General features: G+C 40.2%; 3 protein-coding genes across 6 annotated transcripts in view; 1 reads left to right on the forward strand and 2 right to left on the reverse strand.

Moving 5' to 3' along the window:
• CCDC146 (coiled-coil domain containing 146) overlaps positions 1-7,201 on the forward strand; it is a 76,530-nt gene extending 69,329 nt beyond the window's left edge. For all 3 annotated transcript variants that reach the window (XM_042468664.1, XM_042468665.1, XM_042468666.1), the window contains 4 exons: positions 732-860; positions 3,040-3,177; positions 3,894-4,142; positions 6,564-7,201. In XM_042468664.1, coding sequence (XP_042324598.1) covers positions 732-860; positions 3,040-3,177; positions 3,894-4,142; positions 6,564-6,767 — 720 coding nt within the window. In that variant the 3' untranslated portion in view covers positions 6,768-7,201. The remainder of the gene's footprint in view (positions 1-731; positions 861-3,039; positions 3,178-3,893; positions 4,143-6,563) is intronic.
• Positions 1-17,575, reverse strand: part of ARMC10 (armadillo repeat containing 10) — a 310,309-nt gene that overhangs the window by 225,478 nt on the left and 67,256 nt on the right. The gene's annotated exons all lie outside the window — the stretch shown is intronic.
• The window catches only part of LOC121930793 (gamma-secretase activating protein), a 68,156-nt gene continuing 60,108 nt past the window's right edge, over positions 9,528-17,575 (reverse strand). Inside the window, 4 exon segments of the mRNA XM_042467666.1 lie at positions 9,528-11,055; positions 11,701-11,794; positions 12,301-12,405; positions 15,157-15,218. Of these exon segments, the coding sequence (XP_042323600.1) occupies positions 10,964-11,055; positions 11,701-11,794; positions 12,301-12,405; positions 15,157-15,218 (353 nt within the window). The 3' untranslated portion in view covers positions 9,528-10,963.

Here is a 17,575-nt window from a genome sequence, read left to right on the forward strand (position 1 = left end):
GAAAGACAGATCCACTAACAGAAGGTGGATCTTGTAAGGGGGTGTTTTTTGCACGATTCTGAACTGTGTGCTAGAGTGTCTACTGGAACTGTGGCCACATCTTGCTCCCAGTGAGATATGTGTCCTTTATGTATCTCACTAACCATTCCACAACATTGTTTTTTGCAGCTTATTGTTGTGTCAGTGTGGATCATCATAAACATTTATTCTGTTTCCTGGTTCACACCACATGCTAAAACAATGTTTAGGAAGGAACAGCAGTTTCACTTGTTTTGCTTCTATCAAAGTCCCCTTTTCAAAAGCTCTTTATGTGGGGGATTTTTAAAGCAGTTCTTCCTGTGGTGCAACTTGACTTCTGAGAACAGGAAGAGTTGGCTCATACAACTTTGCAAGAAAAAAGAAGTCCTCCAGATGAATCACCTGTGTATTGTTATTTTGTGGCTGATGCCTCGGGGTCTATTTTTCTTCAGAAATGCAACAGAGTTGAGTTTAGCCACCATTTTTAATACCAAAAGCAGAGCTGTTTGTTTGCATGGAAATTCATTCTCAGATTTCTCTAGGACAAAAATAGTAGAATTGATTTTGCGTTAATCTGGGCTGTGAGAGTAAAGCTTTGGGTTGGCTGTTTCATTTATGAGTTAGTGGAGTTGTTTTTAACAGTTGTGAATCGGGCAATGGTCACTAACTAAGCAGTCTAGTTCTTTATCATATTTGTCACTCTTGTTTTATAGTATTCACAGTGCAAGGACAAAATTAAACAACTGGAGAAATTGTTTACGGACCCTACTGGTCAGAAAAGAGCAAGACCTCTGCCAGGAAAGGATGGCACTCAACAAGAACTGTTCAAAAAGATTGAGGAGGTAATATCTATCATGCATACTTTAAAAAGCCATCATTACAAATAACCATGTTTAGATAGCTCACAAAACTAACTGGACTGTGAAATATGTCAAATTAGACAATGCAAAGAATATGAACCTTGTGCTGAGAGAACGCTCCTGTTTTAGGTTTCTCCTATACTCTCTATATAATGTTACTCATTCTGTGTTGTGTACATCTCCACCAGCTGGGTAAATTTGGGTGAGGATGAAGGTGTTCAGCATGACTTGTATCTGAACATGTAGTAAGTTACACTACACACTGTAAGTAGACTGGTGAACAATTCACAAAAGGATGCAAATTTCACTAGCAGCCCTGTCCCCCAACCCAGGGATATCTAGTTCTTCCTTTTGATTGCAGTACAGTGGGTCCTGGGTATCCATTGGAGTTCTAACCACCCATGGATACCAAAATCCATGGATGTGCAAGTCCCACTCTATACAGTGATGTAGTAAAATGGTGACCCTTATGTAAAAATAAAGCTATGGATGGTTGAATATGTGGATGCAGTGGACTGAGTTTATATCACTACTGTTGCCTGTATTCTACAAGAACTGCTCATGGGCCTTCTTTTTCTAGAGCTGAGCATTAATAACAGGTTGTGAGTTTTCCTGTGTTGTTGTCTGTCTACAGGCTTGCAAGTGGCAGAACTGTTGACTAAATCTAAACATTGTGGAAATGTGCTAGCCACAGTCCAACATAGAGTGAGAGATAATTGAGCCCACATAAATCAAGAAAGAAGGAAAAGAGGAGTAGAGATGCTCTTGTCGAAGTATATGATGGACATAATACAATCAGCTGATTGCAATCCGTTGGGCCCTAACCGATGGCCGTAATACAATTGGCTGTTTTTACAACCAGTGGATTAAGTTATATGCCATTTGAAGCCAGTAGCAGTTTCTTCTTTGTGGTCTGTGCTTTACACAAATGGGTTTTGTGCCTGCACAGAGACACCAGTTGGAATGTTCTAGAGCTGAGTAGCTTGGTGGGAAACCTTGCCTCCTCTCATCTACCATGCATGTTCCAGCCCACCAAGCTACTCTTCCTTCAGTTCTCTCTGTCTGCTGGCAGAGTGACATTGATTGGTTCTTCTTGCTGAGTAGACCCTCCATTGTCTTTTTCATTATTCCTAACCTACCTACCACTGTTTCGCTTATATCTTCTGCCTCTGTTTCTGTCGTTTTAAAAAAATCTTTTACTTCATGATTTCTTGTTCCACCCCTCTCCTCCCTACCTCTTTTTCAATTCTGTGGCCTGCTATTTCATCTACGACATACCTCTGATCAACCGGGGGGCGCACTGTGATGATGTCACAGGGCAAGGTAATTGGTTTTCCCAAGAGTCCAGACTTCACAGTGGACCTTTGGGCCTTCATCAAGGCTTTCTGGGCATTGGAGAGGAATTGAGGAACTGAATGGCAGAAAGAACATCAGACAACAGCATAAACTGTATATTTGAAACTAAGTGGACAGTAGCTTGATGGGGACATCATAGCAAAAGGAATCTTTCCATCTGTGTAACATTCCTTTGGTCAGGAAGGAAATCTGTAGCTCCACCCCAATATGTCATTCTAATTTGTATGGGAAATGGATCAATAAAAAGAAAACAATTTAGCTTATTTTCTTGACAGCATCTCTTTTTTGTAATGCATGCCTTTCAATAGTTAAGAGTTTTAAATTTAGATGTGATAATACAGGCCAATGCCTAATCTGAATGGAAGCGTATATTACACCAAACTCATGGTTTGAGTATTTGGTCTATTTCAAAGCAAAGACCTGATCCTGATGGGACTGTTAAGTGTGTCAACAGCTTTCAAGGCCTAGATGTGGGTTAGAACTGCTAATTTAATTTTTAATCAAGCTAATTCAAACCTATGCAGTCTGCATGAATCACTGTCATTGTTTATTCCGGCCCAGACAAAACTGGGAACTTTATACTGTAAAAACAAATTTACAGAACAGTTTTCATGCAGGCTTTGTTTCTGAGAAGTGGCAACATTTATAAATTCCTGTAGCACCTCTGAGACTAACTGAAAGAAAGAAGTTGGCAGCATGAGTTTTTGTAGTCTCAGTTAGTCTCAAAGGTGCTACAAAATCTCTACAAACTGATTCTACAAACTAACATGGCTATATCTTTGAATTTTATAAATTCCTGTTACAGTTAGAAATACAACTGGCACAAAAGGAAGAGAAATTGCTTGAGAAGGACTTCGTTTATGAGCAAGTTTCTCGGCTAACAGAGAAAGTTAACATGAAGGCAGAGAACAGCAAGCAAGATACATTAATACTAGCAAAAAAGGTGAAATCTGTTTGCTTCTAACACAAACACCATCTATGATCCATTCCACAGTAGACTTCTGGTTTGATTCACATGCCAAAAGTGAACTGTGTCTCCTACCATGGATACTGCTCATTTGAACTATACTTTCTTCATTATAGTGTCCATGCAAAAATTGTTGTTGCATCATTATTCAGATTCTTATGCAATTAGTTTTAGATAAATAGATAGAGCTATTTATCTAATAATCTCACTAGATTAGACCAGTTGAATCAATTGGATTTACATAAAGGTTGACTCAAAATTCAACAATTTATTCAGTGGATATATGCTATTGGGCACCCCAGATAGTATTTAAGACACAGTATCCAGATAATTATTTCTTCTAGGAGAAATTTAGCCTAAGGTTATTTCCCCTAAACTATTTTACATTGTCATGTAATACATAGAAAGGCTAAATGTAGGAAATAATTATAAGTCTAAGCAATACATGGGGAGGAATCTTAATTTGACAGAGGTTACATGCAGGACATTTACATGAACCTTGACAAAACAAAAAATGCAAAATATACTTTTCAAAGTCTATGATACATTCTGTGCCTCCAAATGTAGTTATCTATATGGTGCTCAACTACTGAGACACCATATGGCAAACATTTGGATGACCGTCTTATTTCCATGGCTTGGCAGAGGCACATGAGGAAACCTGATATCACTGCTTATGCTATTCATTCCAGATGAATGAGCTTCAAGAGAAAATAAAAAATACAACCCAAAAGATAATGGCTCTGGTTGCAGAATTATCTATGAATCAAGCTCTTGCCATTAAACTGCAACAAGAAATGAGAGACAAAGAGCAATTTTTAATGTGCATCACCTCCCGGCTAGAGAAAGGTCTTCCGCCTCCTAAGGAAGTAGAACATGAGTGGTTAAAGGTGCTGCGTAATGAAGAAGTGCATAAAGCAGCAGCTGAAGCCAGAGCAAAAGTGAGTTTCTGTTTGGTCTCTTAAGGTAATCATTTTGGGGGTTTGTCCAAGACATGTTTTTGAAAAGGTAAGTCCCAGTGGTAATATGGAATTCTAAATGGTGGCCAAGACCCTTTAATATAATTTATACCATTTTGGTAGACTGACTGTTCAGCTATATCTGGTATTCAGGTCCCTGGTGGCAGTCCAGCACTTCAGGCTACAGACAGTTGCCTTGTGGTATTCATCCATGCAAATGATGCAGATAATGGCTGGAATCCTGTATCAGCTACTTAATTAAGTATATTTAACTAAGTAATGTCTCTCGGCCCAAGCCCACCCCCCAACCTGATGGAAAAGGCATTCAGCTCACTCCAATAACCACCAGAATGGGTTTCTTTCTTCCCATGCAGCTGGTGCCCCAAAAAAGGTAGAAGGGCAAGTTAGGATCATGACAAGGCTGTCACAATCATGACTAAGTAGCAGTTGTGAATATGAAACAGTTATGGATGAGTAAATCCAGGTAACTGTTTCATATTCAAGATTGCTACTGAGTCATGATTGTGACACTAGTGCCACAACTATAAATCTGCCCCAAACCTGCTTTACAGGGCATCAGCTGTACAGGGAGAAGGAGGTCCATTCTGTCAGCCATTGGCACATGAGTGGATGATGTTTCCATTAGGTTGGGGGGGGGGGCAGTCAGGACAGGAGATATTATTTAGTTAAGTATCGTTAACTAAAGGCTTATCCACACTGCAGAATTAAAGCAGACGGACACTACTTTAACTGCCATGATGCCATCCTATCAAATCCTGTGATCTGTAGTTTGGTGAGGAACCAGCACTCTCTGGCAGACCAGGTTGAATGCCGCAATAAACTACAAATCCCAGAGTTCTATAGGATAGAGACATGGTAGTTAAAATTAGGTCACACTGCTTTAATTCTGCAGTGTGGATACACCCTAAGCAGCTGATGCAAGATTCCAACCTGTAACTCAGTCATCCTGTTGGGATTTTTTACTAGCATTTTCTTTGAAATCAGTGGTAGCTCAAAAACTCTGTAAGGAAAGGGGGCATTTTAAAAAAAGAGATTTTTTTTTAAAGTTGTGTTGTTCAGTGTGAATACATACTTAGGCTGGGATGGAATAAAATATAGCTGTCTAGATTCCATACAATTAGCAGCCAGAATATGCTTAAGGCACATTTCACTGGTCTCCATGTCAAAATACTGTAAGGTTTACTTGCAGAAGCTTATCTTCTGATTGCTGATTCACACATGCATATATTAATTGCTGCATTAAGCTGAAACCATACAACACAATATTTGTATCACTCCAAAATCAACACATTTCTCAAAGGAAGGCCTTAAGACAATGGGCTGAGAGACAGACGGTAATGATTATGCACATGGTGGATCAGACCCAAGTAAGGAGTGTTTACTTTAACTAAGATATTAGAAGATCAAGTGCAGGTTGCTGTAGATACTGTCTGCTGCTTATTATCATCCTAATAATAAGGGTCATCATAGAAAGAACGGTGAAATGATCTATCAAATGCAGTCAAAGCTGAGAACTGAAAAGAACTGAGAAATGACTTGTGAAGTGAGACTGCTACCTAAAACATTTTGGTGCCCAGTCAAGGATATAGAGTTTAACCTAGGAGTGCACAAGATAGGATTTCAGCCCCACAGAACCCTCAAGGCTGTTCTGACAAGCCTTGGCCCTTCTAAATTTCCTGGATCACTATTAGGAGGAGGGAACTAAATTGCTTCTCCTGGAATTCTCTAGGAGACACAATTCACTTTTTAAATAGGTTTCAGGGTGGCTGTATGCCCTTCCCCAAACCTTTTTTTTTAATCAGCTGTTTCTTAAAACCAGAAGTGGATATCCCTTTCCTCTCCCCCCCCCCCCCCCCCTTTTTTTTTTTTTTTGGCTGTGTGTGCATCCCATGGACACGCCAGAGGGTAGAACATGGTCTTCATCTATAGTTGTGCATCCTGGCCTAACCCATCAGTAAAAGTTCAGCTCTTCATTACTAAAACCAGGGAACAGGGCCATAGCACTATACTGCTTTATTGAAACCAGAGGCCCAAACTAGCAGTAATTTAAGAGATTTGTGATCAGAATAGTCACTGTACCAGTCTTCTAAAGCTCTGCATTGGTTTTAAAAAAAGCTTTGGTGAAGTAGACAAAAATGAGGAAAGGGTGCAGAAGATTTTCTCACCTATCAGATTATCACCAGAAGGAATAAAAACCTGTGGGGCAACCTGGTGTATCACTTCCATCATACCTATGCCACTGGTTATAACTCACTATATCATCCATTTAATCCCAGTTGCAAACACCATGTACACATTAATGTTCCATTGACATTTATTTCATTTGTAAGAGCTAGTTTAATTGTGGACTTGTGTGTAACCATTTATTCTGGTTTTCAACAGCGTGCTGCAGAAGAGGAACAGCATGCCATGGCCATGAGCATATTCACCACAGCAGAGCAGCGTCCCAATGCCTATATCCCAGATGAGGAAAATGTTCTCCCTCTGCCACGGCCCTATGGCGCACTAGCTCCATTCAAGCCAGGAGAGCCCAGTGCAAACATGAGGCACATTAGAAAGCCAGTTGTAAAGCCAATTGAAATTTAAAAGGTCGACACTTGTTAAGTAATACCAAGCTACTTTGTTTCTAATGTCAGTGATAGAACTGGTCCATATTTTATTGAGACTGAATTACAATTTTATGGTACAGTACTATAGACCAAGTCACCCGTTTTCACCGAACAACCATCTCATCAGCCATGAAATGAACAGCATGGTGAAGTAAAGATTGGCGAGTGGCTGAATGCTGCAAATAATTACAAGTAATAATCTAGATAGCCATTGGCAGCATACTATTAGCCTATATGCATTTAGGAGCCAAACATTCCAAGGAATATCTTGAAATGCTGGGCAGTTCACAGTAACCCAGTAAGCATACTGGTTTTATCTTTCATATGTTATATAGTCATTTATTAATATCAGATATCTAGTCACTTGCGGCCACATTATATGAAGCGTCTTCATTGCATAAATAAAGAGAACTCTGAAGTAAAATAAAAGTGTAATATTTTTATAAATTGGTGATTAGGTCTTCTTAAATGGCAGGGGAAACAGTCTGGTGTAAGCTTTAGTTTTCTGCATTACACAGATATGGAAATTCTTACAAGAAGAAAGAAGTCTCCCCCCAGCTACATGTAAAAATACAGAAACAGACATTCCAAAAACAGCTCATCACTGAGGTGGATACAAGATCTACCTTCTACAAATGGGAAGAATCTACTCACTGATGGTCCCTCTCCCTATTTTATTTATTTAGAATACAGTATTATGGTATAACACGATACAGTTCACTCCCTTCAGCAGATTCCCCTAACAGTTTGTGATGGATTCTCAGGGCGCAAGAGCAAAGCTACATCCATCTATCTGGATCCAACTCATTTCATAGAATCGTAGAATTGGAAGATAGCACAAGGGCCATCCAGTCCAACCCCCTGCCATGCAGGAAATCTCAATCAAAGCATCCCCAACATCCAGCCTCTGCTTAAAGACCTCCAAAGGAGATGCCGCCACACTCCAAGGGAGTGTGTTCCACTGTTGAACAGCCTTTACTGTCAGGATGTTCCTCCTAATGTTGAGGTGGAATCTCTTTTCTTAGAGCTTGCATCCATTGTTCTGGGTCCTAGTCTGTGGAGCAGTAGAAAACAAGCTAGCTCCCCCCTCAATATGAAATCCCTTCAAATATTTAAACAGGGCTATCATATCATCTCTTAACCTTCTTTTCTCCAGGCTAAACATCCCCAGCTCCCTAAGTTGTTCCTCATAGGACATGGTTTCCAGACCATTGACCATTTTAGTCGTCTTCCTTTGGACACACTCAAGTTTCTCAATGTCCTTTTTGAATTGTGGTGCCCAGAACTGGACACAATATTCCAGGTGGGGCCTGACCAAAGCAGAATAGAGTGGCACTATTACATCTCTTGATCTAGCCACTATTCTTTTATTGATGCAGCCTAAAATTGCATTGGCTTTTTTTAGCTGCCACATCACACTGTTGACATGTTCAACTTGTGGTCTACGACTCTTGGATCCCTTTCACACGTAGTTTCGTCCCCCATCCTATATCTGTGCATTTTAATTTTCCGCCCTAAGTGCAGTACCTTACATTTTTCCATGTTGAATTTCATTTTGTTAGCTTTGGCCCAGCTTTCTTGTCCATTCAGGTCGTTTTGAATTTTGATCCTGTCCTCTGGAATATTAGCTATTCCTCCTAATTTGGTGTCATCTGCAAATTTGATAAGCATACCCCCAATTCTATCATCCAAGTCACTGATAAAGATGTTGAATAACACTGGCCTCTGGACAGGCCCCTGTGGGACTCCACTGGTCACTTCTCTCCAGGATGAAAAGGAGCCATTGTTGAGCACCCTTTGGGTTCGGCCAGTCAACCAATTACAAATCCATGTAACAGTTACCTTATCTAGCTCACATTTGATGTTTGTTTTGACATATAGGCTACAATCCTGTGCAATTCAGCACAGCATAGTAGATCAGCATGGTGACCTATGCTAGGCTGAGCTATATACCATCACCTGAGACTTACTGAATGCCTATGAAGCCATGCAAACACCCCACACATAGCAAAGTGTCTACCTATGTCCCCAACAGAGTGCCAGCAGTAAGCTGGTATCCTATTAAATAGTTAGAATGTTGTAAGGTAGACTTAGAAACTCTTAATTGTTAAATATTTACATTTATGATCATGGCATCATTGCCGTAATTGCAAGTGCCCCTAAAATCTAGTTTAAGAATTAGGCAGCCATACCAAGCAGAGGAGGATACTGAAGGAGGGAGAAGCTGAGGTGTGATGAGGAGCTGTGACAGGACCCCACAGGAGTCCCTGCTTATGCTCATTACACCACAACTTGTTGGTGGAAGGGGGTTGGATGCAGAGACAGCGTGAAGGTAATTTTTTTCTATTTGAAATTAGTGTGTATGTGTCTTCAAGTTGCCTGTCGACTTTCGGTGACCCCATGAATTTCACAGTTTTCTTAGGCAAGGAATACTCAAGATGTGGTTGGTCAGTTCCTGGCATTACTTGGCAGTCTTCCATCCTAGTACTAACCAGGCCTGACCCTGCTTAGCTTCCAAGATCATATGTGAGCTAGTCCATTCAGGGTATCTAGGCCAAGGGTATTTGAAATGACACTCTGGTTTAAAAAGGTCTTCATACATAGGCAATGCTCAGTTATTAATTATGCCTCAGTTCTAATGAAGCAAGATACTTGCGTATGTGGCATCTATTTTGTTTACTGCAAGTTACACACTTGGATCCTAGCTTTTGAAGTACAAGTAAAATTACATCAGTTTAATAGTATGCCAGCACACAGGAGGCTAAAAACATTCCTTGCTGGAGTCCAACTTTTCTATTGTTACAAATCACAGCTAAGAAAACAAAACGGGGTAGTCTAGTGCTGCATAAACACAGGTGAGAAAAGAAGGCAAGACCTAATTTGTAAGTAGTAACATACACTCACTTTTACACTTAAATTTACAACTAGAATTAGTAAGTATTTTTAATGTAAAGTGGATTGTAAATTCTGTTGATCTCAATGGAAGGAATTAAGGCAAACTGTTTCCTTCTCCCATCAATTGGATTTAATAGTGTTTTCACAATCATTCCCACAGGAGGTTACAAGGCACAATATTGAAATAAATATGACAAAACAGAACATTAGCTCCCTTTTGTAGCAGTTATATATATTTACAAAATACAAGAAATCTATTTTAAAGACCTGTCCTTCCAGGTATTATTTAGACTACAACTCCATCAGCCCAAGGCAGCACAGTCTATGGTGAAGGATGTCACAGGAGTCAGAGTCTAACCAAATGGAGAGGTCTACGTACGTCCTACCTGTTTTACACAGATTTTAGATCCACTATAACATTCATTTCCAAAACAATATATTTGTTTCTATCATTTATACAAATATACTTTGACTTGCCAACTGTCCATTGTACAATAGCTGCCAGTTTCTTCTTACCCCATTAATGGAATTGTTCTTTTCATCCTTTACTCCATACTTTGAGTTCATAATTGTAAGAATCAGAATTAAAAAACCAGTTAAAGGAGGCAAACTGATAATGATTTGGTAATGAATAATTTGGAAATTGCTGGTAGCTACCTGAGTATTACTCTTTTAGTGGCCCAAGAAAATCCACAATAGAGCCGATTAAATAATAGTCATTATGTAGAACTATCTTTAAAGAACAAGCAGACATTTTGGTATTTCTTCTGAAAGAGAAACACAGGAATCCTATATGACTACTGGATACTGTGTATCACTGTACCAGAATTGCTACCTAATGAATTCTGGCATGACTCCCCAAACCCCACTCACTGGTAAGTAGCCACTGGTATCAACAGAGGCCCATTCCTGCAGATCAAGAAGCAGCTGCCTGAAGGATCCCTGTTGCAAATCCTCCTTGCACTGGAGATTGTTCACGCAATGTGGAGTGGGAATGTCACAGCTGCTTCTTGATGGACAAGAGATTTTCAGGGCCCCTATGTAAACTAGAAGTTTATATTTTGCTATTTTTACACAGGGAGCGTAAATATGTAGCAGTTGTGAATTTGTAACTGTAGCTTATGCATTCACAATTACACAACAGAATTCCTGCCACAATCTTTACCGTTCCATACCATAGTTGTAAACGCGTGTATTCTCTTTAATTTTGACATTTACTTTTAGGCTTGTTGTATGGGAAAACTGATGTGGTACCCATTTTATTTTCAGTAAATATTACTAAAGACCCAACAGCATTGTAGTGTGCTTCAGTGCCAACTCTTCAACAGATCTTGCATTCATGTTCTCTTGTTCCATAGATGCTATCCATCCTAGGAAAAATCACATAGAACCTAAGGAACTTTTGATAATACACTGTATCTAAATTTGTTATGAATAAGTCATACTTGTAAAAAAACAATATGATTGTCTAAGGTGGCAGTAAATATCTTCCCTGAACTAAGGAACAGTGAAAGGCCACTGCTTTCAAGCTAACTTTCTAGGTTTTCTTTACATGCATTTCATGTCCTTCTAAGGACAACATAAGAATGTATATTTACCTCCTACAGTGGCCACCCAGTAGTCTACTTAGATAATTAAGGGCACCACAGCTACTGAACAACAATTTTCTGTAGTGTTGTTCATGTCATGATGGAAGCTTCCATCATACATGTTAAACACATGATACAGCTCATTCTCACAGCAGGAAACACAACTGAATTCTGATATTAATGAAGGAAACTTCATATGTAACCAATGTTGCATGGAATGAACTTTTCAATGGCTTCCACATGTCATCTGTCAGGTTCAAAGTGAAGCAGATAAGGATGTATTTTAATGCACTTTATAAACATAAAACAAGTGTCAAGAAAAATAACAGTCATTTGGCTGTTCTTTCTTCCAATCAAGCTTTCTATAACCTCAGGATGAGGTATCTTTCTAAACTAACAAAAAATGAAGCTAGACTGCAGAAATACCTTGGCGCTCTGCCTCTGCTAACATATTGATCAAATAGTTGAGTGGAAGAAACTCAATTCGAGATGACAGTCCATCCATCACTAGCATTCTCTGCTGTAAAGGAAAATTACACTTTAGATTCAAGTACTGTTTTTTTTAAAATTCTGTTATGAACAACAGAGTACCTGCAGTCTTCTTCTCCTATGCCATAGTAATTCTGAAAACTACTCTCCTATTATTTATACTTGCGATTTTGATGCTGCACTGCCATTCAAATAAATGGATACTTAAAAGATACCCACATGGCTAGGAATTACTAGGAAAGCAGCTTGTCCTTTATTGCCAATACAGTGGTACCTCGGGATACGAAATACCCAGGTTACGAAATTTTCGGGATACGAAAAATCCCATAGGGAATTATTGTTTTGGGTTACGAATGTTTTTTCGGGTTACGAAAAAACTTTTGGTGCTTTTTTCGGCTTTTTCGCATGGAATCGCGGCTTTTCCCCATTAGCGCCTATGGCAATTCGGCTTACGAAGGCTTTTCGGGTTACGAAAGCGGCCGCGTTACGAATTAATTTCGTAACCCGAGGCACCACTGTATGATATTTTACTCTTACCTGTTTGTTTCCGCATTTCTCAAGCAAGAGCTTAACATAGTTCCTTGCAACAGCATCAGAGCTAACAGGATGGCTCCATGTGTGACATATTTTGTGACCAATCGCCTGTATGACAAAAAACATATTAAAGCCTTGAAATATTTATAGAAAATATTGGCATTAGATCTGTTTCAGATATAGAATGCATGTGCAAGGGTAGATGGGGCTCTTTTAGCAAGTGGACTCCTTTCTCCTGGCACAGCAAAAAACTAGCTTGTAGAATGGAAAAATCTAAGGCATTCTTTATATTGGTGAATTTTTCATTTAGTGTCCAAAACGTCAGATGCAGCACACCAGAGCATCTCCTGGTACTGCTTTCTAAGTCCTGCTGAATTCACATAAAGCTTTGCTAAGTTGATGTGCCTTTCTTGTTAACTCGTTGCATGGCTTGTTTCCTTGCAATTCACCAATGAAAGCATCAGAACAATCTCTTGCTGGTTACAGCAACAAAAAAGTGTTTTAAAAATAGCAAAATTACTAAATCAACTAATCTAGCTGGTGGAAAAATAGAAAAAAATGGCAAAGAATAAAAGTGAGGAATTTATTTTCTGAATTAACAGTGAAAGGAGTAAAATAATACTGATTTCAGCTATAAGACCTAAATTAAAATATAATTGAAGAATCCTAATCCTAAAGATCAGAAGATTTAAGATACAATACTATAGCTGTTGAAGAAAGATTATTTAGTTGACTCCCTCCAATGAAATATAGCAAGACAGAGCCAGCTTTGTTTTTCAGTGCCACCAAATAAAGAACCCTTCTCTATAAGAAAGTTCAACTGGTCCTTGTTTCTTGAAATAGGCACAGTAACCTATAAGGAAGAAGGCAAGATTCAGCACCAGGTTTCACAGGGTCATGATGAACAGTGCAGCTTACGCTCTCTGATGTGGGGGACCAGTAGGTCCCCCACGCCACGTGCTAGGAACCAGCACAGTATTTATACACATTGAATACAATACTTTCTTTCTTTCTTTCTTTCTTTCTTTCTTGGAAACATGTTGTGAAACAGCAGCCCAAAGCATGTGGACTAGCATTGGTTCATGGACTACAACTTTGTATAGTGCTGATGTAGAGTACTCACCATTTGATCTGCCTGTGGTTTACATGAATGAATCATAGGTGCGTTACAGACCTCCCCTTTGAGGCGGCCTGTAGGCACTGCTTTCCCCGGTGTATCGGGGCCTCAGCTGTCAGAACGGCAGCCGCTGAGGCCCCGATCCGCTTTGCAGGCTGCGGGGAAGCGGCAAAAGGCCGCTTCCCCACAGCCTGGAAAGGGGTGTCCTTGGGGCTTCGAGCCCCAAGGACACCCCGCGGTGGCGGGGAGGAGGAGAAAGGGGCCACTTGTTTGGAGGCGGTGCGGTCGTGACGTATTGATGGCGGCAGCCGTGTGGAATAGCCACCGCCATTTTGTGCGTGCGGAGCACGTACTAGGATTAGGGGGTGCGGAAGCCATAATGTCCCAGAAAGAGATCTAATTGTTGGGCTGAGCCTTAGCAATACCAGCATCATGTAGAAAGTCTTAAGAATCCCTCATTCATCTCTTTACCAAGGAGAGAGGAATGTGTAGGACCATGAGCTCTACAACATCACCTTTTCTCCCTGACAGCACTGGTGTAGCATAGCAACTGCTCCTGTCATTGTAGGGATAATTATGTAATAAATTTTTGCAACCCACTTTTGGCAATAAGCCACTTACTCCAAGAAAGCTAAATTCTGCAACTTGCAGATGCATATTCATATTTACATGTATGCTTTCTCTGCTCTTGGGAAACATTTGCAAAGCACTGTGCAAATATTCCCCCTTTTTGATTACCGTGTATACTCGGCTATAAGTCGACCTCATGCATAAGTTGAGGTCAGCTTTTGGGGCCAAAATTATGGGTATTGGTATGACCTGTGGGTAAGTCGAGGGTCAGACTTCAGGAGGCACCCAATCTGGGGAGAGGTTGCAGGGCAATCGGCCATTCTTCCCAGCCTGTCCCCAACTGGGTGTTCAATTAGGAGAAAGTGAAGTGTTTCATTCTGTCTGTGAAAGTCTAGCTTCCTAGAAAATAAATGCTAAGCAGCTTTAAAGAGCAGCTCTCCTTATTCCTAGTTCTCAGGAACCAATGTAATGGATGTTATTGTCTCCCGCACAGCCTCCTCAAAACATAAAACATTTTATGTTAAAAGGGATTCTTTAAAACACCACAACAATTTTTCATATTTTTATATTAATTCATGTTTTTATGATCTGTGTGAAGCACAGAAAGGCAGGGTAGAAATATTCAAACAAAACTGCATAAACCAAGTTGGGCAAAATGTGGCCCTCCAGACGTTGCAGAAACTAGAACACCAAGCTTTCCTCACTACTGGCTCTGTTACAGGGTTGTAACTCTCTCTGCAGCTCCCCCTGACCTATGTCCCCAATCTCTAGGTAAAGAACAGGTATCCTGGGGGCTTCATATCTGATCCCCAATCAGAACCAGATTGGCACCAAAGATTTTGCTCACTGACACACAGGACTAGACAGCACTCTTTCCTGGCAGAGCAGACCAGCAAATCAGGATGTTAATGTTACTTGGAGCAAAAAGTGCAGATGGAAGAGACTCCCCACTCCACCCTCAGGCAAGACAATATAGCCAGCTCCAGTTTCACTGTTTAAGGGAGTGTTGATTCATGGGCCAAATATAATTCCATTTTGAATTCCCCATAAGCCAATTTCCAGGGTTTGCCTGCATCAGAGGGAATGAATGGCTTTGACTCACTGTATCTATAGCAGTAAAAATAAATTCCCTGAACAGAGATCCAAGACACATACGCACTCATTGGAGTTACCTCAGGAAGCCTTGTGAGGATACTCAGCTTGAGTTTTTCATTCTTTTCAGTGTTATCCAGCTCTATATAAAAGAAAAGAAAAAGAGGTGGCACAAAGTTTGCTTAACATCCTTACTCAGCTTAATTTACTACAATCACCATTCACATTTCACACAATCTGTTTCCCTTATGCACACTCCTACCACTCATCCTGGGTTCCAAATTATTTTTATTAACTCTTAATGTCAACAGGAAGGCAGTAATGATAGGCAGACACCATATGCATTGCCAGTTAATAATCTGAGGCCAAAATAAACGGGGTGGTGGAGGAGACATGAGGCCTTGAAATAAATGCAATTTCCTCTCTTATCCAACCATAACTAGGGCTTCCCTCGTTGTGTGTTAGAATTCCTTTTCATTAACAGCTACATGCTATGCAGGAGTTCAACAAGTAAAACTTTCTCCAGCACCAAAATGCACCATTAGGTGAAGTTGTACCTGTTGAATTTCTCTCTCTCTCTCTCTCTCATACACACACAAAATCTTCTGTCAACCTTAGTTTCTCCTAACCCTGAACAACACTGTATAATAATATAGAATCACAGAATCATAGACTTGGAAGAGACCTCAATGGCCGTCTAGTCCAACTCCCTGCCATGCAGGAACTCACAATCAAAGCACCCCCGACAGATGGCCATCCAGCCTCTGTTTAAAAACCTCCAAAGAAGGAGACTCCACCACACTCTGAGGGAGTGTGTTCCACTATCGAACAGCTCTTACTGTCAGGAATTTTCTCCTAATGTTGAAGTGGAATCTCTTTTCCTGTATATTGCATCCATTGTTCCTTGTCCTATTCTCTGGAGCAGCAGAAAACAAGCTTTCTCCATCTTCAGTTATGACACCCCTTCAAATACTTAAACATATCACCTCTTAACCTTCTATCATATCACCTCTTAACTATCTTTTTTCCAGGCTAAACATACCCAGCTCCCTAAGTCTCCCCACATAGGGCATGGTTTCCAGATCTTTCACCATTTTGGTCATCCTCCTTTGGACACGTTCTAGTTTATCAATATCCTTTCTGAATTGTGGTGCCCAGAACTGGATACAGCTGTGGTATTCAAAATTTTTACCCTTGGGATGTCCACTTTACAGCTATATGCAGATGTTGCACCCCACCCCCTCCCATGCATTATATGAATAAAAATATTTTGTTTATTTAGTGGGTTTATTTTCATTCGCACACTCATGTATCTTCATATTTTAACATTCTAATTGGAACAGTTTTATTTAAGTACATTCAATATTTAACTCAATACATGTGTAAATTTTCCACATTAAAAAGGTTGAGAAGAAGAGGAGGAAGAGGGGATCAGAGTGTCCAAGTCTTGCATGCCCCCCTTGAGCAACTCTCCTCCTCTCCCCCTCAGTTTGAGAACCACTCAGATACTGTATTCCAAGTGAGGTCTAAATGAGACAAAATAGTATGATACTATTGCTTCCCTGGATCTGTACTCCTACGGATGCTGACAAGAATCACATTGACTTTTTTAGGTGTGACATGACACTGTAGACTCATATTCAGCTTGTGGTCCACTAAGACTCCTAAATCCCTTTCCCATGTACTACTGTTGTCAAGCCAAAAGTCACCCATCCTATATCTATGCATTTCAGTTTTCCTCCGTAAGTGTAGCATTGTGTGTTACATTTTTCCTGGTTGAAATTCATTCTGTTAGTTTTGGCCCAACTCTCTGATCAGTTAATGTCATTTTGAATTCTGATCCTGTTCTCTGGTGTATTGGCTACTCCTCCTAATTTGGTGTTATCTGTACATTTAATAAGCATGCCCTCTATTCCATCATCCAAATCATTTATAAAGATGTTGAATAGCACTGGGCTCAGGAGAAAATCCTATGACACCCCACTAGTCACATCTCTCCAGGATGAAGAAGAGCCATTGGAGAGCACCCTTTGGGTTTAGTCAGTCAACTAATTACAAATCCACCTAACAGTAGCACTGTCTAGCCCACATTTTACTAGCTTATTTGCAAGAAGATCATATCATGAGGGATCTTGCTGAAGGCCTTACTGAAATCAGGATAATCAGATCCACAGCATTCCCTTCATCTACCAAGCTTTTGACTCTATTTTAAAAAAGAGGTAAGATTAGTCTGGCATATTTGTTTTTGAGAAACCCATATTGACTTTTAGTGATCTCGGCATTATTATTATTATTAACCTTTATTTATGAAGCGCTGTAAATTTACACAGCGCTGTACATGCAATCCTTTTAGTTAGACGGTTCCCTGCCCTCAGGCTTACAATCTAAAAAGACATGAAACAGAAGGAGAAGGGAGTGGTGGAGGGAAAGGGTAAGAGGTCCAGCAGTTCCTCTCAACCTCTGAGGCCTGGACCAAGGCAGATGGACTGAAGGGAGGGC

The sequence above is a fragment of the Sceloporus undulatus genome, chromosome 5 (assembly GCF_019175285.1).
Source record: "Sceloporus undulatus isolate JIND9_A2432 ecotype Alabama chromosome 5, SceUnd_v1.1, whole genome shotgun sequence".
In the NCBI taxonomy this organism is placed as follows: Eukaryota; Metazoa; Chordata; class Lepidosauria; order Squamata; family Phrynosomatidae; genus Sceloporus; species Sceloporus undulatus.